Source organism: Rhinoderma darwinii, chromosome 4, assembly GCF_050947455.1.
Source record: "Rhinoderma darwinii isolate aRhiDar2 chromosome 4, aRhiDar2.hap1, whole genome shotgun sequence".
Taxonomy (NCBI): Eukaryota; Metazoa; Chordata; class Amphibia; order Anura; family Rhinodermatidae; genus Rhinoderma; species Rhinoderma darwinii.
In genome coordinates, this window is record NC_134690.1 from 84,789,967 (window position 1) to 84,817,945 (window position 27,979).

General features: G+C 40.4%; 1 protein-coding gene across 1 annotated transcript in view; it reads left to right on the forward strand.

The window, feature by feature from the left end:
* The window catches only part of LOC142760764 (vertebrate ancient opsin-like), a 214,031-nt gene extending 187,866 nt beyond the window's left edge, over window positions 1–26,165 (forward strand). Inside the window, exon 4 of the mRNA XM_075863943.1 lies at window positions 25,277–26,165. Within this exon, the coding sequence (XP_075720058.1) occupies window positions 25,277–25,564 (288 nt within the window). The 3' untranslated portion in view covers window positions 25,565–26,165. The remainder of the gene's footprint in view (window positions 1–25,276) is intronic.
* The last annotated feature ends 1,814 nt before the right edge of the window (window positions 26,166–27,979 follow it).

Below are 27,979 nucleotides of genomic sequence, written 5' to 3' on the forward strand. Positions count from 1 at the left end.
TACAATACAGATGGCACGGTGGAACGATACAAAGCAACACTCGTTGCCAAGGGATATTCTCAAAAATATGGGGAGGACTACGATAAGACATTTACTCCAGAAGTCAAACATGCTACCGTCAGGAGCTTCCTCGCAGTAGCAGTTACAAGGAAAATGCAGGTTAAACATTTTGATGTGAAAACAGCATTTCTGCATGGTGACCTAACTAAGAACATTTACATGGAACAACCACCAGCAATTAAAGATGAACAAAGACTAGACGTAGTGTGCAAACTCCAGAGAAGTATATATGGTCTAAAGCCGGCTGCAAGAGCAGGGACGTCAATATAAATGAAGTGCTCACAGATGAAGACTTCCAGAGGAGTGAGGCCGACCCCTGCCTATACACAAGGAGACTGACAGACAGATGGATTTATGAGCTCACATATGTGGATGATCTTCTAGTCTGTTTTGAGCAAGAAGGGGATGAAACAAAAATAATACAAACTCTAAATGAGAATTTTGAGACCAAAGATCTTGGAAACATAAATCATGACCTCGGTATTCAAATTGAAAGAGAGGAAGACAGTAGTTTTCTTCTGAACCAAAGAAACAAGATTCAAGAAATGATCAGAATTTTTGGCCTTAACCCCTTAAGGACATGGACTAGTTTGCACGTTCAGGACGCAGACCCATTTTTCAAATCTGACATGTGTCACTTTATGTGGTAATAACTTCGGAATGCTTTTACTTATCCAAGCAATTCTGGGATTGTTTTCTCGTGACACATTATACTTTAAGTTAGTGGTAAAATTGTGTCGATACATTCAGTATTTTATTGTGAAAAACATCAACATTTTTCTAAATTTAAATGTATCTGCTTGTAAGACAGATAGTAATACCACACAAAATAAATGCTAATTAACATTTCCCACATGTCTACTTTAGATTGGCATAGTTTTTTGTACATCCTTTTATTTTTCTAGGACGTTACAAGGCTTAGAACTTTATCATACATTTCTCACATTTTTAAGAAAATTTCAAAAGGCTATTTTTACAGGGACGAGTTCAGTTGTGAAGTGGTTTTGAGGGGCCCATACAATGCAAACCCCCATAAATCACCCCATTTTAAAAACTGAACCCCTCAAAGTATTCAAAACAGCATTTAGAAAGTTTATTAACCCTTTAGGCGTTTCACAAGAATTACAGCAATGTAGGGATGAAATTTACAAATGTCATTTTTTTTGCAGAAATTCATTTTTAATCCTTTTTTTTTCCTGTAAGACAGAAGGTTTTACCAGAGAATCGCAAATCAATATTTATTTTGCCCGGATTCTGTAGTTTTTAGAAATATCCCACATGTGGCCCTAGTGTGCTAATTCACTGAAACACAGACCTACAAATCAAAGGACCACCTATAGGATTTTGGGGCCTCCTTTTTATTAGAATATATTTTAGGCACCATGTCAGGTTTGAAGAGGTCTTGTGATGCCAAAACAGTGGAAACAACCCCAAAAAGACACCATTTGGCAAACTACACCCCTCAAGGAATTTATCAAGGGGTATAGTGGGAATTTTGACCCCACATTTTTTTTTGCTGAATTTAGTGGAATGGAGCCGTGAAAATGAAAATCGAAATTTTTTTCCCAATAAAACAAAGACATTTTCTATTTTTACAAGGCATAAAGGAGAAAAAGCACCCCACCATTTGAAAAGCAATTTCTCCCGATTACGGCAATACCCCATATGTAGTGATAAACTCAGAATGGAAGGAGAACCATTTGGCTTTTTGAGCTCAAGTTTTGCGGCAATGATTTTCGGGTGCCATGTCGCCTTAGCAAAGCCCCTTGTAATGATGGGGGTAGGGAAACGGACAAGTGAGCCCTAATCTACCCGCCACTCTGTCCCTGCCTACTTGCAACGACCCGCCCTAGGCGACGGGGTACAACTGGGCGGCGGTCCCTACGCTCAGTAAGTGCACGAGACAAACAGACAAGGGTACACAAAGCTAAGGGAAATGGGGCAGTTGCCCACGGCAACACCGTGAGCAACAAGTATGTGTAGATCAGCAGCACAGGATAAATTTTCAAGAGGGTGCGCGTCTCCTGGGTCACAGTCCGAGTGACCCCTCAATCAAGATAAAAAAGAAATGGAGACAGCACTACCAAATTTTCAAAGTGAAGATCCTTTTATTCCACGGTGCAACGTTTCAGCTCAATACGAGCCTTTCTCAAGCATAATAATGTGACATACAAAACGCATATATATGCAATACAGGGTCATTAAACCAATTACATACATATACTAAACTTGTGCAATAATGCTACAGCAGGTATACAAAATTTTTTATATCAATAGGATCCCCTATGAATGTGCTAATACATGAATAGAAAAATAAATAAAAACATTACATATACATAGTATAAATCGTGCATTCACTGTAATAAGGCCAATCAATCAGATGGGCTACATGTGTATAATGACATGTGATAGTGTACAAAGACAGGTGTATAAAATAAAGTTAAAAACATCTTACCCTCACTGGATCGGCTGATAGCGTTGTGCACTTCCTTACTACATGGAAACTGAGTATTGCGTAATCCTAGCACCTGTGTGTATGAGTCATCGCATGATACGTCATTATACGCATGCGCATTGTCTACCAGAGGCGCTAGTCGCCATATTGAAAAAGGGCTATACACCCATAGATGTTTCTCATGAGTGACTTCGGATCCTGTCCGTCTCAACTATGAGTCATTAGACATATCGCAGATTCACATCTGCGCAATGCCCATAAAGGATCGTCGGACCCATTTTGAAAAAGGGCAACATCACTCCATATGTTGCCCATACATCCCGTCCACTATGAAGTCTAATTGATCAAATATAAAGCGATGTGAACTATGTATACTATCTCTGTAGACTGAGATTAAATGTCTCAGACCAATAATCCCTATACCTCAGCTATAATGATGAGGATTTTAGGAGCGCATATGCGTATATATAAAGCTCATAATATACAGAGATTTACACATCGTCTTAGGGATACTGTGGACGGAAGACATGAATAATATATATGAGAACACTTTTCAAAAAAAATAAAATATAAGATGCATATAGTCAAGTATAAGGGTAGTGCAGATATACAGCCTCAACCGATCCTTGAGGCAAATCTTGAGAATAATATCTAGGATAAAAAGAAAAAGGAGAAAAATATATAAAATAGTTTATAGGACATTGATAATATATATCAGACCTAAATATTGTAAATAGCATACAGAATATAATTATAATATAGATATAGTCAAATTATTTCCTATTCTCCTAATGCACAGAGGAGGGGGAGGAACAAGGGGAAGATGATAAATGCACGGGCAGATGTTCAAATCAGAATGTACCACTGGATTATCTAGAGAAACTTGGAAAGATTTTGAAGTCTATATTAAGACCTCTAGGGGATAAGGTGTCTAATTTAAAAATCCATTCCAACTCCAATCTTTTCAGTTTGGAGATCCTATCTCCACCTCGTCTATGGCGCGGTACATGATCAACAATATATAACTTAAAGTCATTCTCACCATGGTTATTTTCCACAAAATGTTTGGGTAATGGTAGGTCAATTTTCTTGGTACGAATGGTGGACTTATGATTGTTTATACGCTTTCTACAATCAAGAGAGGTTTCACCTACATACAATAATTTGCAAGGACATTGAATAATATATATTACATGATCCGATTTACATGTGAGGTGATATTTAATTTTATAAGTAGAACCTTTAATAGGATGGGTGAACACCTCGCTCCTAACCAAATTCCTACAATTATTGCAACCCAAACACGGGAAACAACCAAATTTTTGGGGGGCTAATAAAGACTGGTAATTCTTAGTCAAAGAGCCCACATCGGCATGTACTAAACGATCTCTTAAATTTTTGGTCCTACGATAAGCTATACGTGGTGGGACCTCAAATTCTGGAATTTTATCAAAAGAACTCCTAAGTATCCCCCATTCTTTTTTAATGATGTTGGCAATGTCATTGCTCTTATGAGAGTATGTAGACACCAGTGTTAGTCTATGCGAGGGCGTTTGTTTGCGTTTTTGCAGAAGATCACATCTCGAAATCCCCTCCACTTTGGATTTTTTATTGTCCAATAGTTTTTTAGGGTACCCCCGATTCCTAAATTTCTGAGACATATCGCTCAACCTGATGTCAAGAGTGGAAGGATCCTGCACAATCCTTTTCACCCTCAACATCTGGCTGTAGGGAAGAGATGCGATCATAGGATGGGGGTGACAGCTTTCAAACCTCAAGATGTTGTTGAAGAATCCATAGTGAATTTAATGTCATCATCTATATTATTCAAAAAGCTAAAAAAACATTCCAACTCCACTTGAGTGCCTGTCCAGATGACGAAGACGTCGTCTATGTATCTCCACCACCTCAAAACCTTGGTGAAGTGGGGAGAGACATAGACGGCGCCTTCCTCTAAAGCTGTCATAAACATATTTGCGTATGTGGGAGCCACGTTAGATCCCATGGCCGTACCCCTCCTCTGTGCATAGAAGGAGTCACCAAATAAGAAGTAATTTTCTGTGAGGACAATTTCCAAAAGACACATAAGAAGGTTAATACATTCATGGGTATAATTAGATTGTTGTAACGCTTCAGATACAGTATGTAGGCCTCTCGTGTGGTTGATTGAGGTATAGAGGCTGCACACATCGAATGATACAAGTGTGCAGTCCCCCGTCAATTCAACCTCATTCAATTTAATCAAAAAGTCAGTGGTATCCTGAATATACGATTTGGCATTGGTGGCAAAATCACGTAACATTTTGTCTAAAAAAATGGCTATCGGTGAAAAAATGGAACCGCAACCCGATATAATCGGTCTACCCGGAGGGTCAACCAATGCCTTGTGGATCTTTGGAAGACAGTACAGCACAGGGACCACCGGATGCCGCACCGTCATAAAATCCAACAGGTCACCATCAATGATACCCGCATTATGAGCCTCAACCAATATAGTATCAATGGTATTTTTGATTCTAAATTTAGGATCTCCAGGAAGTGGCTCATAAACATTAATATCCGACAGTTGTCTAGCTAATTCAGCCACAAGAGTGGTGAACGAGCCGAGTCAAATCAGGAGTGCACGAGGTACCAAACGCAGAGCAGGAGAGTAGTCAGTAAGCCAGGGTCAGTATGGAGCAGGATCAAATAGTTAGAAGCTGTAGCTGGGCCAGGAAACCACACGAGAAGAATCACAAGCAAAGGAGGAACAGGAAAGGCAGGTATAAATAGACAGAGGGCGGGAGCTAGCTCTGTCTGGCCAGGCTGCGATAGGCTCTCCCACTCCTAAGCCTGCCATCCTGAGTGGTGGAAGATGGAGTCAGTCTCAGAGACATAGACTCAGGTGCAGACTGATTACCTATGGGCGTATCCACAGAAGTTGTGCCTGGCAGATCCTTTACACCCCTGTTGGACAAAATCAGTGGAAATCCCCCAAAAGTGACCCCATTTGGGAAACTACACCCCTCAAGGAATTTATTGAGGGGTTTAGTGAGCATTTTGACCCCATAGATTCTTTTGCTGACTTTAGTGGAATTAGGCCGTGAAAATGAAAATCGAAATTTTTTTCTAATAAAATGTTGAAATTCTTAATTTTTACAAGGCATAAAGGAGAAAAAGCACCACAACATTTGAAAAGCAATTTCTCCCGATTATCGCAATACCCCCTAAGTCCTCATGAACTGCTGTTTGGACACAAAAGGGAAGGATCACCATTTGGAGCTCAAATTTAGCTGGAATGGTTTTTAGGTGCCATGTCACATTTGCAAAGTGCCTGCGAGACCAAAACAGCAGGAACCCCCCAAAAGTGACCCCATTTGGGAAACTATACACCTTAAGGAATCTATCTAGGGATATAGTAAGCATTTAGACCCCACTGGTCTTTTGCTAAACTGATTGGAATTAGGCCGTAAAAATATCAACATTTTTTCCACTAAAAAGTAAAAATGTTTAATTTTTACAAGGGATAAAATGGAAAAATCACCCCAACATTTGTAAAGCAATTTCCCCAGAGTACGGAAATACCCCACATGTGGTCATAAACTGCTGTTTGGACACACAGCAGGGTTCAGAAAGGCAGGAGCGCTATTTGGCATGCAGATTTTGCTGGATTGGTTTTTTGGTGCCATGTCGCATTTGCAAAACCCTGAGGTGCCAGAGTACAGTGGAAGCCCCCAAGAAGTGACCCCATTTTGGGAACTACACCCCTCAAGGCATTTAACATTTGCCTGGAAATATGACAGAGCTCAGACGTGAAGAGCAACATGCGCATTTGAGGACCATTTTGGTGGTTTTCACAGCATTGGCCCACAATTGCAGGGCTCTGAAGTCAAATAGCAAAACAAACTGCAAAGTAGTGACCCCTACTTTGGAAACAACACCCCTTAAGGCATTTTAAGAGGTTTAGTGAGCATTTTGCCCCCACAGGTGTTTTTCCATTAGTAATTAATGCACAGCGGATGGTGCAAAGTGAAAATTGCAATTTTCCGCTGATATGCTATTTTAGTGCACAGTATGTTGTGCCCAGTATGTGCCACCGAAGACACACAACTCGTAAACTGCTAATCTGGTTCCCTCGGGTATGGCGATGCCATATATGTGGACGTAAACGGCTGTTTGGGCACACTGTAGGGTTCAGAAGGGAGGGAGCGCCATTTGGGTTTTGGAGTGCAGATTTAGCTTGGTAGTTGTTCTGTTTGGGGTTTTGCTGGTATTTCAGTTTATAATGTGGGGGCATATGTAATCTGTGCGGAGAACATCAGGGCATAATAAGAGGGTATAATAATGTGGTCAAAAAATAATATTTCAGAGATATGTGGCCGGTGTTACACTGATAACTGGTGCCCGATCTTATCCGCTTTTGGACACTTTGCACATTTCTGTGTTGCCATATTCTGAGAGCCAGAACTTTTTTATTTTTCAGTCAAAAAAACTGTGTAAGGGCTTGTTTATTGCGGGACGGGTTGTAGTTTTTATTGGTACTATTTTGGGGTACATACGACTTTATGATCACTTTTTATTCCATGTTTTGTGAGGGGTGGTGATAAAAAAATAGTGATTCTGGCATTTGTTTTTTTTTTTTTGTTTTTTTTACAGTGTTCACCGTCCGGGAAAAATAATATTATAGTTTTATAGTTTGGGTCGTTATGAAAAACCGGCTCGTGGGAAAAAGAAGTCACATGCCCTATCTTCGGGCGTTTACGCCTCTGACCTCCCATTGACAACAATGGGAGGCAGAGAAAGCGTATTTTACTGCGTTTTTTGCCTGCGGCGCTCAATGGCCGTGAAAAACGGCAGTGTTCAGGCAGAGCAAAATCTGCCTCAAAATTCCAAACGGAATTAACTCAAGTGCGATCCCGCTCGTTTAACTTGTTAAATGCCGCGGTCAATAGTGACCGCGGCATTTAAATTATTAGAAAGAGAGGGGCGACCCCCTCTAACAGCTCATCGCACCCCCTGCAATGCAATCGTGGGGTGGCGATGGTTGCTATGGCTGCCTGGGGGCCAACTGAAGGCCCCCAGGTCCGCCATCTTTGTGCTCCTATTAAGCACTGCCTCTGGCTGGGCTTAATAGAAGCCTGTCAGAATCACGATATACCGCAATACATTAGTATTGCAGTATATCGTGCAAGCGATCTAACAATTGCTGGTTGAAGTCCCCTGGGGGGACTAATAAAAAAAGCAAAATTTGTAAAATAACATTTTTTTTTATTTAAAAAAAAAAAGAAAGTATTAAAAGTTAAAACCATTTTACCATTTTCCCCCTAGAGCATAGTAACAAAATAAATAAATAAACATAATTGGTATCGCCGTGTCCGTAAAAGTCTGAACTATTACAATATATCATTATTTAACCCGCACGGTGTACGCCGAAAAAAAAAATCCAAATGTAAACGCCAGAATCGCTCTTTTTTGGTCACCTCATCTCCCACAAAAAAAAAATGAAATAAAAAGTGATCAAAATGTCGCATGTGCCCCAAAATGGTATCATTAAAAACTAAAGCTTATCCCGCAAAAAAAAAGCCCTCATACTACTTAATCGACAGAAAAATAAAAAAGTTATGGCTCTCAGCATTTGTTGACGCAAAATAAATAATATTTTTTACACTTAGGTTTTTACTTGTAAAAGTAGAAAAATATAGAAAAAATGATATATATTTAGTATCGCCGTAATCGTATTGACCCACAGAATAAAGTTAACATGTTGTTTTAATTGCACAGGGAATTCCGTAAAACGAAGCACAAAAAACAATGGAGAATCGCTGTTTTTTTCATTTTCTACCGCACAAATAATGTTTTCCTGTTTCCTAGTACATTAAATGGCAAAATAAATGGTGCTACGAAAAACTACAACTCATCCTGCAAAAATCACGCCCTTATAGGACTATATCGACGGAAAAATAAAAAGTTATAGCTTTTGGAAGGTGGGCAGGAAAAAACGAAAATGAAAATCTGAAAAATAGCTGTGGCGGGAAGGGGCTATGCCTTAGCTGTTGAGAAGGGGTGTTGGAATATTACATTGGCAGCTTAATGCTGGAAGAACTATCTTGAACTGACAGTAGATGGCGCTGTGTTAACTATTAGTTATTATCTATGTGTGGCTCCTCTAGTGATGTGTATGTTATCTCTTGTATTCTCCATCTTGATGTTGTTGCTTTTTGTCCCATGTAAAAAATGGTTTTATTCTCCCACAATGCCTGCTGTTGAAAGCTGCAAATACTGCAACATAGACAGGGGTGTTTTTTACCAAATCATGTCCAATCAAATGAATTTACCACAGGTGGCCTCCAATCAGGGCGTCAAAACATTTCAAAGATGATCTAGAGAAATGGGAGGCCACAAGAGCTAAATTTCAATTGTTATATCAAAGGGTCTAAATACTATTGTCCATGCGAAATTTGAGTTTTTTATTTTTAATACATCTGCAAACATTTCTAAAATTCTATTTTCACTTTGTCATTATGGGGTATTAAGTGCAGAGTGATGGGGAAAAAAATTGTTATTTTTATTTTAGCACAAGGCCTCAAGATAACAAAAAGTGAAAAAAGTGAAAGGGTCTGAAGACTTTCCGAAAGCATTGTATAAAGGAATGTCTTAAAGTGTCTCCTCTCATAGACCCAATTTTAGTTTTGGCTTAAAAAATTCCTGCAATATCTGCAGCAAATTTGCACTGTGTCAACAAGGCCTAATCCAAAATCACTTCCATAATTTAAAGTGTGGTACTAGAGTCATACTAAATGTTGCAAATAATTGGTTTATTGTCTGTCTGAATCTCTTGACTTTCATGTTTTTTATATTTCTAAGTGTAAAGCATTATTTTTCTGGCAGTAACTTTCCCATCTTTATAGCCAGGTTTGTAGCTTTAAAGAATCGTAATAGTGCTGTCTTTGTATTTTAGTTTAACCCCTTAAGGACACGGCCAATTTTGGCCTTGAGGACAGAACAATTTTTTTACATTTTCCTCTTTGCATCCCGACGCTCATAACTCTTATTTTTTGTACGATGTAGTTGTATGAGACTTTGTTTTTTGCGGGACGAGTTGTACTTTATGTAGGTACCATTTTTTTGGTACAAATACATTATCGTTTAATTTCTATAAATTTTTATTTTGGCGAAAATGCAGAAAAAAAGCAGTTCCGCTGCAGTTTTAATATTTTTTTTTTACACCATACACCGATCATCATAAATAATGTTATACATATGTTGTACAGGTTGTTACGGTTGTGGCGATACCAAATATGTCTATATTATTTCATGTTTTGGGACTTATATTTTAAAAAGTTTATTTATTATAAAAAAATGTGTGTTTCTGTGCATTTTTTTTTACTTTTTATTTATTTATTTATCATTATTATTTTTTTACATTCATTTAACTTTTTTTTTTAATCCCATAAAGGGATTTATCATTTTTATTTTTCTTTTGTAACTGTAATATACTGGCATAGATCTATATGCTAGTATATTAGCCTGTGTACTGATTGTACACAGGCAGTTGTTAGGGCATACCTCAGTACGCCCTAACAACAGGAAATAAGTTCAGACAGCCCTGGGGTCCTTCAATGGACCCTGGGCTGTCTGGCCATATGAGTTGTGGGCTTTGATCGCGTCACAGTTCTTTTCTGTGATGCGATCAATGTGCAGTCCCCCCTCTTTGAACGCCGCGATCTGCTTTCATCGCGGCGTTCAAAGGGTTAACGGCAGAGAGAAGAGGTTTCTCTCCTCTTCGCTGTCAGAGTGGGGCCGTGGCTGTGTATTACAGTCATTGCCCCACTCTCGACGACGGCTGTCACACAGGATGAGAATGCTTGTGCTAATGCGCGAAGTGCCCGCCGCTCAGGACGAGCATACTCGTCCTGTGTCGGCAACCAGTTAAATGCAAATTGGGAAACAGCAGAGAAGACAATTTACCAGTAATACCTAATTTTCTTTCCTTTGCCTCCTACAACCCCATGACTCCTTTCTATAATTCATAAATTCACTGACTCAAGAGGAGAAAATTATACATGATACCAACACGAAAAATACAAAACCATTTTTTGATTTGCTGATGAAGTGTGGCTGGATGGTGCATACTGAATTCATGCAAGAAGCTCATTCTCTACACTAAGGGTATGTTCACACGATTAACAAAATATGTCTGAAAATACGTCTGAAAATACGAAGCTGTTTTCAAGGGAAAACAGCTCCAGATTTTCAGACGTTTTTTGAGCAACTCGCGTTTTTCGCTGCGTTTTTTACGGCCGTTTTTGGAGCTGTTTTCAATAGAGTCTATGAGAAACGCCTCCAAAAACGTCCCAAGAAGTGTCCTGCACTTCTTTTGGCGAGCATTCATTTTACGCTCCGTATTTTGACAGCGACGCGTAAAATGACTGCTCGTCTGCACAGAACATCGTAAGACCCATTGCAAGCAATGAGCAGATGTTTGCCAACGTATTGGAGCCGACTTTTCAGGCGTAATTTGAGGCGTAACACGCCTCCATTACATCTGAAAAGAGGTCGTGTGCACATACTCTTAGGCTTCATACACATACCATATGTCATGGGTTAGTACCCTAAAATCTAGTGACAGGTCCCCCTTTAAGGCATTGCTTTACAGAGGTTTGGTACAGGGTATCCGATGGTACATGGCACATTTTTTTCCCTGTCAAATTCCTTATGAATCCAAGATTAAAAGAAAAACATTTGTATTTTACGCTCTCTACAACTTGGAACTTTCATGGAGCCATAGTACACACGGTATGCATGAGGCGCAATTTGGGACAGAAATGTGATACACTCCCCCATAGTGTTTTTTTGCTATTTGTGGGTTATTCTTCATTTTTGTTCCTTCACTAAATCTTAAAGAGTTTCAGCTGAAATTGCGGCCATTGAGCAGTTTTTACATTTTAACTATTATGAGGGTATGTTCACACGGCCTATTTTCGGCCGTTTTTGGGCCGTAAACGGCCGAAAAACTGCCGAAATGTCAGACGCAGAAATACCTGCCTATTGATTTCGATTGGAAAAACTGAGTTCTGTTCCGACGGAGCGTTTTTCGCAGCGTTTTTTTACGCGTAAGAAAACGGCCGCGAAAAAGAAGTGCAGGACACTTCTTGGGAAGTTTTTGGAGCTGTTTTCCATAGACTCTATCGAAAAAAGCTCCAAAAACGGCCGTGAAAATGCAGCGAAAATCGCGAGTGGCACAAAAAACTTCTGAAAATCAGGAGCTGTTTTCTCTTGAAAACAGCTCCGTATTTTGAGACGTTTTTGACTCTGCGTGTGAACATACCCTAAAGTGTTATTTATTTTTATATTGAGCTTTTATATTGAGCTCTATGGTCTTTCAATATTCTATCACTTGGCTGCTGTTAACCAAGTCATTTATTCCTTCACTTCAGAACTAGAACTTTACAGATTTTACATTTGTTTTAAAACTTTTACATTGATTCCTAGGTTAAATTTGTCTTTAAGAATATTTGAAAGTCATGTCTCCTTCAACCAAAGTTACAAAGCAATAGAAGACAGAAGGCATGTGTTGTATTTGGGTTATGTTTCCCACTCTCTCGACTACCTGCTGTCAAAAACTATGACCCAGCAATACACGTTTTGTTCTTCTTGGTCCTATCAGACTTGTCCAGGTCTGTTACTGTATGAGAGTTCTGACAAAATTGAATTCTCATTTTAATATTGTTAAATCAGTGATAATATCAATTCATTATTTTTAAAAGAAGAATCTCCAGAAACATGTTATGCCAATCAGATTGCAACACCTATTACCACCTTAGTTGGTTCAATATTTTATACTGATTATTATATTCTTACTATAACTTTATAGTGGTTGAAGCTTCATTTTTCTGATATTGAGCTGCACATCCCTTCTATAGACAGATAGTTAAATAATACAATTCTGGTTGTGTGTAGCAGCCACCGGTGGGAACTTTGGAGCTTATTACATACTGGTTTTTTTATTGAATTCAATGTAGTCTGCAGTAAACTCCTAATCTCCCCCTAGTGGTGGTTGAAGGCAGAAGATTTGGAGCTCAGTATCAGATAAATGGAGGTCCTACCCCTATCAAGATATATTAAGGAAATAATCAGTAAAGAATTTGGACCTTTTTAGATAAAATAGCAAAAAAAAAAAATTGTGTTCGCGAGTGGGCATTCACTTAAATCATTGTAAAAAGAAACGGTCTGCAACTTTAAACAAAACAAATCTCATCCACACACTGTGTTAAAAATACTCAGAAAATATTTTCATAAATTGACCTGCAATGCGTTTTTTTAATCCGCAGCACATCAATTTATGCTTTGGAATTGCTGCTTTTCTGTTGTGCGTTTTCCCCATTCAATTCAATGGGGAGGTGTTGGGGTGTGGGTGTTCTTGCCGTCATAAACAGTCCTCACTCAGGATTTGGCAAACAATGCTCGTATTTATTTTGAGCAAATACAAAATAAAACAATAAAAAGCAGGTACATTAGGGGTTGAATTGCAGCTGCCTTCATATCGAGACACACCCCAATCCTCAGCTCATATGCTCTTAACTGAACCTGTTCCACCCTCTTCTGGGTGCAATCAAATACACAATATTCTATTTCCCAGAATTCTACAGTCTTAAAGGGACACACACATTTGTGTTTAAATTTCAAACACATACATATTATACATAAACCACATATTATACATATTCCATACTTCCTGGCTCATTTTAAAAAGAAAAGGTTCTTACAATCTCGATACACATAACCAAATCATACAAAATAAAAATACATATACTTTGTGTGGCTGCAACTCTGCCTCACCTGTCATTAATCAAGTGCCTCCTATATAAACCCACTACACCCTCCATTCAGGTTTGGTCACATGCAGGTAAGGTACAGGTAATGCTGTGTGTTATTGGGGAATGCGGAATCAGATTGTCTGTAAAAACAAGTGGACAAAGACAAAGGCTTGCTGGCCAGCAGGTGAAAGAGAGAGATACACAGATAAGCTAATTCACTATTCACCCCTCAGCAGGAGGTAAAACTTGCAACAAATCGCAGATGTTGCAATTTTTGCGACTGAATCGCAGCTTTTCCGCTGCAAAAATCACAACTCAGAAAAAAAAAAGCTTATACTTGTCCAGATCTCCATACTTCTCCATCCAAGCCGGCCTCCTGGGATGACTTTTCATCCCATGTTACTGCTGCAGCCAATCACATGCTGCTACGGTCACATGGGATGAAATGTCATCCCAGGAGGCCAGGCTGCACGGACAACAGAGACGCATCGTCATTACTACGAAGACCGAGGTAAGTATAGTCTTTTTTTTTTCTTTGAACTAGTTTTCCACAGCAGACATTCCGCCCGAAAAACTGCACCCCAATGTGGTGCGGTTTTTCATCCGGAATTCCCTGCGGGCTCTAGGGCGGATACGCTGTGTACTTTTACACAGTGTATCCGCCCCTGTGTGAATATGGCCTAATAGTGGTAGCAGCCATAGTTTATTATGGTGGTTACATGCCATGCATTCTTCATGCATGAACATGCTGCTCCTCACCTCTGTCCTGTTGTGGGAGTATATATTAGTCATCAAAGAGTGTGTGAGACCTACACTAGTTGATAGCACTGATCGAGACATGTTCCTATATGGTTTACCAATGAGCTTTCCACTAGAAAAGGGTGGTGACAGTCACACTGAAACACAAATGTACGGAGGTAGTCTCACCTTTTTTGTGTTTAAAGGAACAGTGTCATCACAAATTATTTTTTTATATGTTAAAGATGTTAGTGCTTTATTAAAAACGTTTATATTCATTTGTGTGTTTGTGTTTTACTTTTTCTTATTTTTACACTTTTTCTTCCCTATGGGGGCTGCCATTTTTTGTTCCATTTCTGTCTGTGTCTATTAACGACACATACAGACATGGAATACGGCAGCCACAGTCCCATAGGGACTGCGAACGGCTCCCGTCCCATTGACTTCAGTGTACGGCGTCTGTGTGGGAACTGCGCATGCGCCGCTCCCACACCGTCCAATTCGAAATTGGCGCCGTCCGGCGCCATTTTCCTGTGGACCGGAAGTCGCGGCCGGACAGTAATATTACTACTTCCGGTCGCGGCTTCCGGATTTGTGCACTTGGACCAGCGGCAGCAAACGGAGCGGACGGGCCGGAGGGAGCCGCGGCGGCAGGAGCAGGTAAGAGATTTCAATGTATGTTCGTGTTTGTGTGTGTTTACTACTGTATGTAAACCTACTACGCTGTGTGTTAGCTCAAAAAATGGCGACACACAGTGTAGGAGGTTACACCGTTCAAACCCCTCGTTTATCCCGGCACTAGCCAGGATAAAGGAGGGGGGGATGCTGAGAGCTCACTAGAGCTAGGGCTTTTAACCCAATGTTGCAATGCTGCAATTTTGGGAAATAGCTCCATCTAGTGACCAAAAATGGGTAGTATTATAAATTAGAAATAATTTATAATATTTCCTGACTCGTGAAAAAAATAAAAAAAAATTGAACAATGTTTAATCACCCACACACTAAATGTTTAATTAAAAAAAAAAACAACATGTTTTTCTGGCAACACCATGCCTTTAAGCTAGCTGACCTAACATTGAGATCCACTCATCTTCGCTCTGAGGTCCTCAGGTAGATTGAGATCTACTATTTGTCCCTCACTGATCTAAAGGCTGGAAACCTGTCCAAACCTAAAGGACCTTTTACACAGGCCAATATGGGCTGTGAAAACGAGCACTGATCAACGAGACAGGTCATTGATCGGCGCTCGTTTGCTCCTTTCAGAAGGAGCAATGATCGGTTATGTATGGGGATGAGCGATCATTACTACGATCGTACGCTCCCATAATGTCGGCAGCAGATCTCTTTGGTTACACAGGGAGATGTGCTGCCAACAACTATTATATTTATTGCTGCATAAACTAGCAGATCAGCTGATGAATGAGTGTTTGTTCGTTCATCAGCTGATCGTTTCCCTGTTTACACAGGACAATGATCTGGAACGAGAGTTCATATGAACGCTCGTTTGCCTCATCATTGGCCCGTGTAAAGGGGCCTTAATATTTCGCGTAGCTGATACATAGATACCATTGTATCCTGTCAATCCACTGTGAGTTAAATACATTAGCAGCTTAATCCTCTCTTCTGTTCTGCAACAATGTACAAGTAGAGGTACAGATGTCGCCGAATTTCTCTTGACTGATAACTTGCTGCAGCATGATATCACACAGCAAAAGCTATTGAAAAAGTCAAGTCAAAGTTTCTTGTCACTGTGTATTTAATGTTTTATAAGTCAAGATAAAGATGGCTACATCTGTATTGTAGCAAACTGTGAGTATTTACAGTGCACCAAATAATAAGGTTGCATTCACATGCAATTTTTGTCACTGTTTTCTTAGTTTTTGATGTGAATTCTGCAGCCCTATTTTGCGGAAATGATAGAAATATATTTTTTTGGGCATTTAATAAAATTTAAAAAAAAGAAGCTGAATACATACCAGCGAAAAAGGTGACAAAATGGTTTGTGTTCATACATCCGTAATGTCACCCATAACAACCAATTATCTTCCAGATTAAATTTTTCTAGTGCAGGAAAGTAATTGTAAACCGTTTTCTAACTGGTTACAACAAACAACTTCATTTTTGTCTGCACTTCTTTTTATAAATGAGGACCACAATGTCGGTCTTTTCCCATAAAAACTCACATCTGTCAAACCAGCATTCCATTTGTAATGTAAATAACATTTGTTTTATAGGTAATTGATGAATTGAAGTCCAAAAATAGAGCTTTACAGCCTTTAGTACAGGTAGTTAACCCCTTCCCAGGGAGTTCACAGGGAATTACACTACCCTAAACCACCAGGAATGTTACTTCTAACCCCTTCACTGCCCCATCCCACCAGGGATAATATCATTATAGCCTCCACTTGTCTAGATCCCCAGGGATGTTACCAATTGATGGAGGGGAAATTTAATATTGGACAGTTTTTTTACAGTCAGCATTTATTGTAAACCCTACCGCATTATCACATACCTGTACTTCTGACGTGCATTCATGTAATGGTGATCTGCGGGCACAGAAGTTCACAGTGGAAGCCCGGCTGTGACTAACAGCCAGACACTTGCTGCAATTGGAGAAACCTACAATCCTGGCCGTTTAACCCCTTAAGTGTTGTGATCAATAGCGACTGTGACATTTAAGTGGTTTGACAGAAGGGCGGGGCTCTCTCTGTCACCCATCGGCGGCCTGCGAACGCCATCACCGGCCACTGATGGGTGCCATGTCACCCAGGGGCCTAACAAAGGCTCCCAGGCCTGCCATAACTATTAAGCCATGCCAGAGGCATGGCCTACTAGATCGCCTAAGGGTATGTTCACACACAAACTCAAAAACGTCTGAAAATACGGAGCTGTTTTCAAGAGAAAACAGCTCCTGATTTTCAGACGTTTTTTAAGCCACTCGCATTTTTCACAGAGTTTTTTTACGGCTGTTTTTGGAGCTGTTTTCAATAGAGCTCCAAAGACGTCCCAAGAAGTGACCTGCACTTCTTTTTCAAAAACAGCCGCGTAAAAAAACAGCCATTGGAATAGAACGCCTTTTTTCCCATTGCAATCAATGGGCAGATGTTTGGAGGCGTTCTGCTTCCGATTTTAAGGCCGCGTGAACATACCCCAACACTTTTACACTTACAGGCAGTAATTCTTTGGTATACTGAGTATACCAAAGCATTATATCAGTGATCAAAAAATTGTATAGTGAAGATCTGTAGTGGGACAAAAAAAAAAAGTTGAAAATAGTTAAACAAAGTTTATTAAAAAATAAGTGTAAAAATATATATAAAAAACACATATATGGTATCGCTGTGCTCATAACGACCTTAACAATACAGTTAACACATTAATTAAATCGCATGGTGAATGCCATACAAAAAAACAACTGCAAAATTACTTTTTTTCTCATTCCCACCAAAAGAATATAATGCAAGTTAATCAATAAGTCCCATGTACTCCAAAATAGTACCAATGAAAACTACAACTCGTCTCGCAAGAAAGCCCACATATGGATACATCGATGGAAAAATAAAAGTTACTATGCATAATGAACAGCGTAAATTTAAAATGGGAAATACTAGAATCGCTTTTTTTTTCAATTCCCTTATTTCATTTAAAGGCCATTCAAAAACACAAATTGTCATGCAAAAAAACAAGCCCTCAGGTCGATGGAAAAATAAAAAAGTTATGACTCCTAGAATGCGAAGGTGAAATGAGAAAAAAGAATGCCTGGTCAGTAAGGCCAACATAGGCATGGCCATTAAGGGGTTAAATATGATAAGATGTACATTGTGGATATGATGGCGGAAGGTGGTCCCAGTGGCGGATTAAGTAGACCATACGCCCTGGGCTGTTACCCAAACTTGGGCCCCCCTTCTGTACCACCGTCCTGCCGCGCCGTAACTATTGTTAACACTACCTTTTTGGGCAAGTATTAACAAATGGGTGTTACGATTCCCCTTGTCACAGGGCTGCGTCCCTACATACTGACAGCGTCACACTGTGCAGGGACACATCCTCCTGACAAGGGGATCTGTCCATCAGTCCTGGACTGCAGAAATACTTTTTGTGAAATACAAGGATTTCCTATAATAAACATGTCAGGAGAGGTGACAGATTCTCTATAAATCTAGTGCCTCACAGGTAACAACGTCTCAGATTCTAGTCGTTTTTTTCTCTTTTCTTTTCCATCCGGTCCAGAGCTCATGATGACTTCTCCCAGCCATGAACCATTTCTGCAGAATTTGCCACTCAGATGTCTTTGGCTCCTCACTTTTCCAACATTTCCACACCTATAAAAGAAAAGAAAATTATCATGCTGCCGCACACTGTGCCCTAAATATAATAGCACCAAACACTGCACGGCTGTATAGAATAATACCATACACTGTAAAACACCACATACACACAGCCCCCTGTACATAGTGCCACACACAGCCCCCTGTATATATCACACATCCCCCCTATAGCTAGCACATCACACATCCCCTGCGTAGAGAGAATTACACACAGCCGCCTATAGATAGCGCCATACAGCCCCCCTGTAGAGAGTGCCACACAGCCCACCCCCTCTTGTAAATAGCGCCACACAGCCCTCCCCCTCTTGTAAATAGCGCCACAAAGCCCCCCCTGTAAAGAGCGCCACACACATACCGCTGTGGATAGTGTCACAAAGCCCCCCTTGTATATAGTGCTACACAGCCCTCCCCCTTTGTACATAGTGTCACACAGCACTCCCCCCTTTGTATATAGGGCCACACATTGCTCCCCCTTTGTATATAGGGCCACACAGCGCTCCCCCTTGCATATAGGGCAACATAGCGCTCCCCCTTGTATATAGTGCACACAGCGCTCCAGTCCCCCCTTGTCTATAGGGTCACACAGCACTTCCCCCCCCTTGTATGTAGAGCTACACAGTACTTCACCCTTGTATATAGGGCCACATAGTGCTCCCCTTGTATATAGTGCACACAGCGCTCCCCCTTTGTATATAGTGCACACAGCGCTCCCCCTTTGTATATAGTGTCACACAGCGCTCCCCTCCCCCTTGTACATAGGCTCACACAGCGCTACCCTCCCCCTTGTATATAGGGCCACCCAGCACTCCCCCTTGTATATAGTGTAACGGAGCACTCCCCTCCCCTCCTTGAATATATACACAGTGCTACCCTCACCTAAAAAAAATATATATATTTTACTTACCTTGCCCCGTGGCGGCCGCTCTAGCTGGACGCATGTGAATCTTCCGGACTAGACGCATGCGCAGACAGGCGTGATGCAGTACCTCATCACACCGGCCTGCGCAGGGAGTCTTCCCAGCGCCTTATAGGCTGCAGGCCTAACGTGGCCTGCAGCCAATAATATTAATTTGCTTTTCTTTTAATAAGTAGCATTGGCTAATCCTCTATATTATTTCAATTCTTATACACTATTTTATCTATTGTTAGGCTGCTTTGCTTTATATGCTTCAGTCCTGGACCCTCGTTTTCTGTGTAATATCCACTTTTAGTTTGAAGCACTGCTATAAGAGGCGCTGTGTTTGAAAGAAGAAAAATCACCCTAGTGTAGCCTCGGCATCACAGTATTGAATATAGAACAGTGAAAATGAAAAAAGGATCCTTTTATTCATAGCCAGTAGGTGGGAGAGAACAGGCTGCAAACCTGCAAATAAAATGGAATATTAGAACAAAAGAGATTGTAACTAAGATATTCAATACATTAAGATGCAAGAAATAGACAACAAACTATTATAATAAATGTATCAGACAGTAATACACCAAGAACAAAGACACATGGAAGCCCACCTTTATTTCCTTATATTCACAATCTTTATTTTTTTCCATATATTCCCTAGTAGATTTAAGCCAAAGGATAAATGCCACATGAAAACCAGATTCTAAATTTTTGTTAAAGAAATGATACAGTGATCTTTGCGGGATAATACAGTACATTCTATCCAAAATGTGTGGACAATGATGACTAAACCTCTATGAACTCTGCTTCTATTTGATGCGTTATGCTTTGACCATACAGAAGCTTTTAAGTCCAACCATGAGGTTGTTCTCATTTAGGTTTTACATTATTACATTCTGTACTAGGTAGATCAAAGTGTACCAGAATTTACTATTTGAAAAATTCAGGTTTCTAAGTTTGAAGTGTGTCTGTGGGATGACTGGCAATTGAAAAAAATATATATATTCTATCGGTACATGATAAAGTGTCGGGTCTCACACAGTCACATTCTGATTTCAATTACTTAAAAGGGTTAATGTGCTAGGAAGTTATTAGAATCTTGAAAATTATGCCAGGGCTACGCCTAGACTTTTTGTAGTACTACTGATTGATTTTAACTCTTTAGTGACAGCTGCAGTCTACAAGATTGCATGCAATTCAATGTATTTATTTGGACTGCAGCTGTAGCTCGAGAGTTAAAATCAATCAGTAGCATTACAAAAAGGCTAGGTGTAGCCCCGGCCTTCAGGCTTGCTTCACACAGCCATGTTCGGTCCGTAAGATATGGACTAAACAGTATGTCAGCTGCATTTTCCAGACCGAACACAGTTCAAGGAGCCGGACTCCTAGCATCATACTTATCTATGAGCCTAGGAGTCCCAGCCTCCCCGCGGGAATACCATCCCATACCGTATCATGTTTTCAGAATTGTAATGCTTTTTCAAATAAAAGAAGGGTCCAAATATTAACCATTTTTGGTGGCAGGTGCCTGCCGGTGCTTATATACACATGTTTGTGTCGGAAGAAGTAATGGAATTTTAACAAGTGATTCCAAAATTATCCCTCTTATGGGAGCAGTTTCAGGCTAGTCATATTTACGCTGTGCAGAATAGGGTTCCTAGCAGCAGCAGTACGATATGTAACATGATGGACAAGGCAGGAGATGTGCGGCTGAGTAGGCGTAGTAGTAGCGGAATTAGCGGCAGCAGCAGTACAGTATGGAACATGATGGACAATGGAGGAGATGTGCAGCTGAGTAGAGGAAGTTGTAGTGGCAGCAGCAGTACAATATGGAACTGGATCACTAAAACGGGGGTCCCAAGCCCTTTCGTTCCACCTCACTTCGGAGTTTGAATGGAGCAGTGGTCACACATGGGTTCAGAGTATAGCGCTTTGCTGTTTTCGTCAACCCCATAGAATGGAGCGAACCTACCAGCTGTCAGCATGTAGAAAAATATGTTAAATAAAGGCTTAACAGGGCTGGATCATGTAATGAATATTCATGAGCATCCAACATGAATTTCCGAGTTGGCAGAATATAAATTATTATAAATTATTTAAAAAATAAAATTGATTTATTAATCTGAAAAAAAATCATTAATTTTGCCCAAGGACATTATATATATATATATATATATATATATATATATATATATATATATATATATATATATATATATATAATTATTATTATTATTTATTTTTTCCTTTAACCAAGCAAATGATTTTACAGTTCTAATCGCTCCTTTAAAATCTTGTATCATACGGCACAGTTAATATTTCTTGTTTAACGAGAGTAGAGTAATATTTTCTTGATAAGGACTCTAGCATTTGTAAATATGTCCATATTCTCATTGCTTCAGCAGAAAGAACTAGATAAGCATTGACGTAATTTTTCTAAGCTTAGACTGATTGTCTTGTTATATTATATATAAGATTACCCGTATAGCTGACAATGTCTTCTCTCGATCTCTTTCTCTGATACAAATTACTATTTCTGCAAACCTATTCACTGCTCCATGATAAATTGGTGGTGATAATGCCTTCTTTTTTTCATTTGTAATGTTACTACTCAGTAGGAGATCTTTTGTAGATAATACAAAGTCAACATCTCAGAGCAATAGGTCAGATTTAGGCTTAGTTCCGTCGGAGCTTTACGTCAGAACGGGACCCTGACTGACGCAGACGGAAACCAAAGGTTTCAGTTTGCATCACCATTGATTTCACTGGTGATGGATCCGGTGCGAATGGTTTCCGTTTGTCTCTGTTGTTGCAGGGTTCTGTCTTTTTGATGGAATCAATAGCGTAGTACAAAAACTAGCTGAACATTTACTGTGAGCTACAATCTTAATAGTTGCAGTGGACCGGAAGTAAAACTTATGCAACTACAATATATTCTATTTTAGCCTAATCATTTTTACATTTGGTCACCCATGTGTTTCGTCATATTGGACAATAAATTCTGGAACACATTATAAGATTTTCTTTACTGGACAAAATGTAGTTTTAGAACTGTAATTGTACATTTAGGCTTATAAATGAAGTCTTATTACTGGAGAAAGTAAGTTAAAGCGACCCTCCAGTCCCAGGTCAAAATGATAAATGTGATGAGGTATATTGAGTAATATTACCTGGTTGTGCCCCTTTGTCGTGGATCTGCCACTTTGGGGTCCCCTCTGTGTTGTCCCAAGATGGCCACAGCCACATGAGCAGCTCTGACCAATCCGGGAACAGTGGGAGTGTCTCAGACTTGTTGTCTAAGCAGAGGCATAGCTAGGTTCTCCAGCACCCGGGCTCAGATTCCGTTTAGTGCCCCCCCCCTCGAACAAATTTCCTGACATTTCCTTCCCCCATGTTTGTTTTCTCTACCAATCAATGAGATGTAATTTATTTATTTTTTCACATTTTTTTATGTAACTTGAGTATAAAACCATTTGTACATTTTATAAGCGATATAATGATATAAAGTAGTTAACATAACAATAAATGAAAACAAAATAAATGAAGAGGTCAGTGCCTGAGGGCCTGTTCATATCAGTGTTTTCTTTCCGTTGAGGGGTTCCGTCTGAGGTTTCCGTCGGGGGAAACCTTCGCTTCCGTTTGCATCACCATTGATCTCAATGGTGATGGAAACTTTGCTAATGGTTTCCGTTTGTCACCGTTGTGACAGTGTTCCATTGCTTTTGACGGAATAAATCAATACTATATGGGGCAGCTATTCCCCCATAGCTTCCCCATACAGTATAATGCCCGATAGCTGCCCCCATACAGCTTAATGCACACAAGGCTGCTTCCATACAGCAAAATGCCCCCATACAGTATAATGCCCCTTTAACTGCCCCATACAGTATAATGACACCTTAGCTGCCGCCATACAGTATAATGCCCCCACAACTGCCCTATATAGTGTAATGCTCCTATAGCTTCCCCCATACAGTATAATGACCCAGCTTCCCCAATACAGTATAATACTGCCTTAGATACCCCCATACAGTCCATCTAGTGGCACCATCTAGTGCCAGTGCCCACGTATAGTGCCACAGTGCCCATATAGATAGTGCCCACAGACAGTACCCATGTACCTAGCGCCAGTGTCCCCTGTAGATAAGTGCCGCTATATAGTGCCACTGTGCCCATGTAGATAATGCCACACGCCCCTTGAAGATAGTGCCACCGTTCCCGTAGATAGCGCTGCCCCCTGCAGATAGCGCCATTGGGACTCCCTCTAGGAGCGGAATGCCAAACCAGAGCCTAGGCTGGGGATTCCGCTCCTAGTTGCTACTGTTCATTTATGTACAGTGACGTCACTGATATCACTGTCCATAAATGGACAGTGATGTCAGGGGCTACTCCTGGTGCGGAATCCCCTGCCAGAGCATCAGCAACGGGGATTCCACTTCAGAGGAGCCACTGAATATACATATATGGACAGTGATGTCAAGGGCTTCCCCAGGAACAGTGCTTAAAGAAGAACTGTGCCCGGGGAGTCCTCAGCGAGTGGAGGAGCTCCCTCTGCTTCACTGCTCTTAATGCTGAAACAACAGGGAGCAGACTGTTCCTTGCTTCAGCATTAAGTTCAACTGTATCTGTGTCCTAAGGACGCAGATACAGTTGACTGCAGGACATAGCCCTGGCCGTCCCGGACAGCGGCAAGTATGATTCCTCTCCTGGAAGAGGAGCCCCTGACATCACTGCCGATATATGGATAGTGATGTCAGGGGGATTCCGCTCCAGGAGGAGTATTTAATAATAATAATAATAATAATCTTTATTTATATAGCGCCAACATATTACGCAGCACTTTACAATTTAGAGGGAACATGAATCAAACAATATCAGACATTACATAGTGACAAAGTTAATTTACAATTCAAACCTGTGTGAGGACCCTGCTCGCAAGAGTTTACAATTTATGAGGAACTAATTGAGACACAAAGTGTAACAGTGTTTGTTCTGTACAATAGTCCGGCCATTTTTATTTACATGTATCTGCGCCCGCAGGGCCGATTCTAGCTTTTTTGCCACCAGTGGCGAAAACTTAAATGGCGCCCCCCTTTGAATTTTAGTAAACTTTGGTGTGCACATACACGTATGCAAAGACTCCTGTGCAGTTTCACACTCTGCTGAGGTATATGTTTTGTTTTTTTCAGGCAGGCGGGCAGAGAGCCTGCAGATACAGTGCTTCCCCGAGAGGTGGTCAGGAAGAGTGCACACCAGGCTCTGTTATTAGCTTATAGCTGTTATCAGTACTTCAGCCCATGTGACAGGAGAGCCTGATGTGAACTTCCCTGACCTACTCTCTGCCTGTCCTGTCTCTGCAGACTTCCTCCCCCTCCCTCCTGCTTGAACCTGACTGATGACAGCTAATGATAGAACAGCTAGAAGGGACATGCAGGGCGGAGAAAGAAGTCCTGCATGATGCAGCAAGAGAGGTTTCCAGCACATTGGTCTAATATTTACAGCGTCTGTGTGGTGATCGCGCTTTTGCCGCCCTCACACAATGCTAAAGCCTTGCGCTCAACCTGCCTCATGGTAGGTGTGGCTCTGTGCGCCCGGCCCAGCGCTCCCTACCTTCTCTCTTAGTTGCGCCCGGGGCACATGCCCCACAAGCCCCCTAGCTACACCCCTGGTCTAAGAAGCACTGCAGCCATGTTGAGACAACAAAGAGGAGACCCTAAAATGGTGAAACCTTGGCGGAGGGGCACAATTGAAGGGAATCAGATATTATTACTCCATATACACTGTTGTATTAAAAACGTTGTCGCGGGACTGGAGGGTCGCATTAAGGTTACATTTTAGAAGAGATACTTGTCCAGTGATAAGACATATGTTAAGATTATTCCTCATATGACCAGATTTATGAATGGAAATATAGAGCAATATATCATTGCATATATTATTATTTATTGGATCTATTTAATGTCGTTGTTTGTAAAAGGATAACAATTCTATTTTCTTTTTTCAGTTTTACAGATGCTTTATTGCACTTCTCCACTGTACTAGTGCCCCCCACACCTCCAGTTATAAATTTTCCTCAAAATCAACCAAGATTTGCTTGGCTACCCGTAAACTACCAGATAACATCACAGTCAACGATACTCCCTCCAAACATCCAACCTCAGAAGAGCAGAATACTCCAAGCAACAATATAGATACAAAGCAGGTCACCCACTGCCAAAGAGAGACCAATAACCAAATATATTCATTTCAACAAAGTCCAGCTGTGACTCTAGTAGTTCAATATACAGAATGATGTTCATCTTTCATATGAAGGCGCCAGGAGGACACTGTAGGACGGAGCATGCTGTCTGTCTCAAGGTTTTCAGAGAGAAGAATCTTACATGGCATTGAATAAAGTGTGAAGGTGTTTTGGCCATGTAAATTTAAAAAAGCTTACAGAAAGTTTTAAGTCTATGAAGGTGATATCTGCTATAAGGATTGTAGAGTCAGAGCATACTGTGTTACTTGTATTTAGTGCATGATTTTGCCTAATTCGAAGGCTTCAGTTCAAGAGGACCTGTCCCTAGATCATATAAGTTGAACTGGTTGACTAACCTGTATAGTACTGTCTCCCCGATTCCAGCTCTCTTTTTTTCCTGGAACCCCCCTGTTTAAGATATAGGGCCCAATGTGTTGTTGGCTCCCTATATGTTAATTTGCTGTAGTTAGCCAACAGGGAGTGAACTACCCTCAAGCACTCATACTGATTGGTCAGCATCAGAGGCAGGGAAACAGGCTCCCCCCAGTTGGCTAACTATAGCAAATTATCATATTGGGGGGCATATCTCTGGAACGGGAGTCCAGGATAAAGAAAACAGAGCTGAAATCAGGGAGACAGCGCTATTTAGGATACAACAGGAACAGGGGAGTTGGATCCAGCGCTGAGAGTGCAATTTCTGTTAAAACGGGAATCTATTCCCAAGTTTTATTTTGTCTTGGTTAAAATCACAGCAGAGAAGCTACGAACAACAGTTAGTGACGGGTAGGTATAGTCCAAAGTACAGAGAGAAAAGGAGGATAGGCGGTAGCCTACGCGTTTCAGACCTTCGCTAGGTCCTTAGTCATGGCTTATGGTCATGACCATAAGCCATGACTAAGGACCTAGCGAAGGTCTGAAACGCGTAGGCTACCGCCTATCCTCCTTTTCTCTCTGTACTTTGGACTATACCTACCCGTCACTAACTGTTGTTCGTAGCTTCTCTGCTGCGATTTTAACCAAGACAAAATAAAACTTGGGAATAGATTCCCGTTTTAACAGAAATTGCACTCTCAGCGCTGGATCCAACTCCCCTGTTCCTGTTGTATCTCTTGCGTGCGCCGACACGAGGATCCGTGTGCTGATTCCCATACCCTTCTTGTGACAAGGTGAGCTGGAGGATTTTTTTCACATTTTTTCTGCTATTTAGGATAGTTAACCAGTTCAATTTATATGACCTAGTGACAGGTCCTCTTTAAATACACCAAAGTTAATAGCCCATTTTTTTAGCTAATGACTAAATACAAATGTAGAAGTGCTGAGTTAGATACTGTATAACAAAGCTGAATTTGCTATTTGATACAAGGTTTTGCAATATCATAATGTATTATCTGTGGCTGTATAACTACTATATTATCTAAATTCAAAAACATAAGCAAACAAAGCAGCTCCAAAGAATAGAATAAAGAAAAAATAATCCTTATATGTCTGGGACTAAATATTATAACAAATCAACAGTTAATGTGAACATTAAATATATAGTAGATACAGTAGCCTCCGTTGCACTGTAGAGCAAATATGGTTTCAGGACTATGAATATAAATATACATATTTATGTACGTACCAAGAGTGAATATGAATCTTCTAGATACTTGTGTGTCAAATTATATGTTTTTGTCTCTTTCACTGTATACAAAGCCCTAGACAGTGAGCAATTCTAGGAAAATCTAGAACACACCAAAAATACATTGCTCATAAAAAAAATATTAGATTCAGCATTTTAAGAACATTTTAGAAAATAAAGCTCAAAAAAATATACTTTACTGCCAACCTCTTTTTTTATAGGCTGTGCTTTATAGAATGGTTGCCTGTACAGCTGTGTGTTGTTGTGCCTTTCAGTCTATACGTGAAAATAATCATGCTTATAACATTCAAAGAAATCAACAATGCATGTATTTGTATATGTTCTTAGAAAAAATATGTAAAATAATTATATGTCTTTGTATGTGAAGTACGGATATGCAGATGAATGTAGTTATATATCTACTGTATAAAGAAAATCTGCTGTCTCTGATTTCTTGAGGTCGGACCTCAAAATGCTAGTCTTGGACTAGCACCTTGTTGTGTGGATATTGTGCTTGATAGTTAGGCTGGGTTCACACGACCTATTTTCAGGCTTAAACGAGGCGTTTTATGCCTCGATTTACGCCTGAAAAGACGGCTTGAATACGTCGGCAAACATCTGCCCATTGCTTTCAATGGGTTTGCCGACGTACTGTGCCAACGACCTTTAATTTTACGCGTCGCTGTCAAAAGACGACGCGTAAAATGACTGCCTTGACAAAGAAGTGCAGGTCACTTCTAGGGGCGTAATTTGAGCCGTTTTTCATTGAATCCAATTAAGAACAGCTCCAATTTACGCCCGTAATTGACGCCTCGCAAAACGCGAGTACGAGCAATTATGTCTGAAAT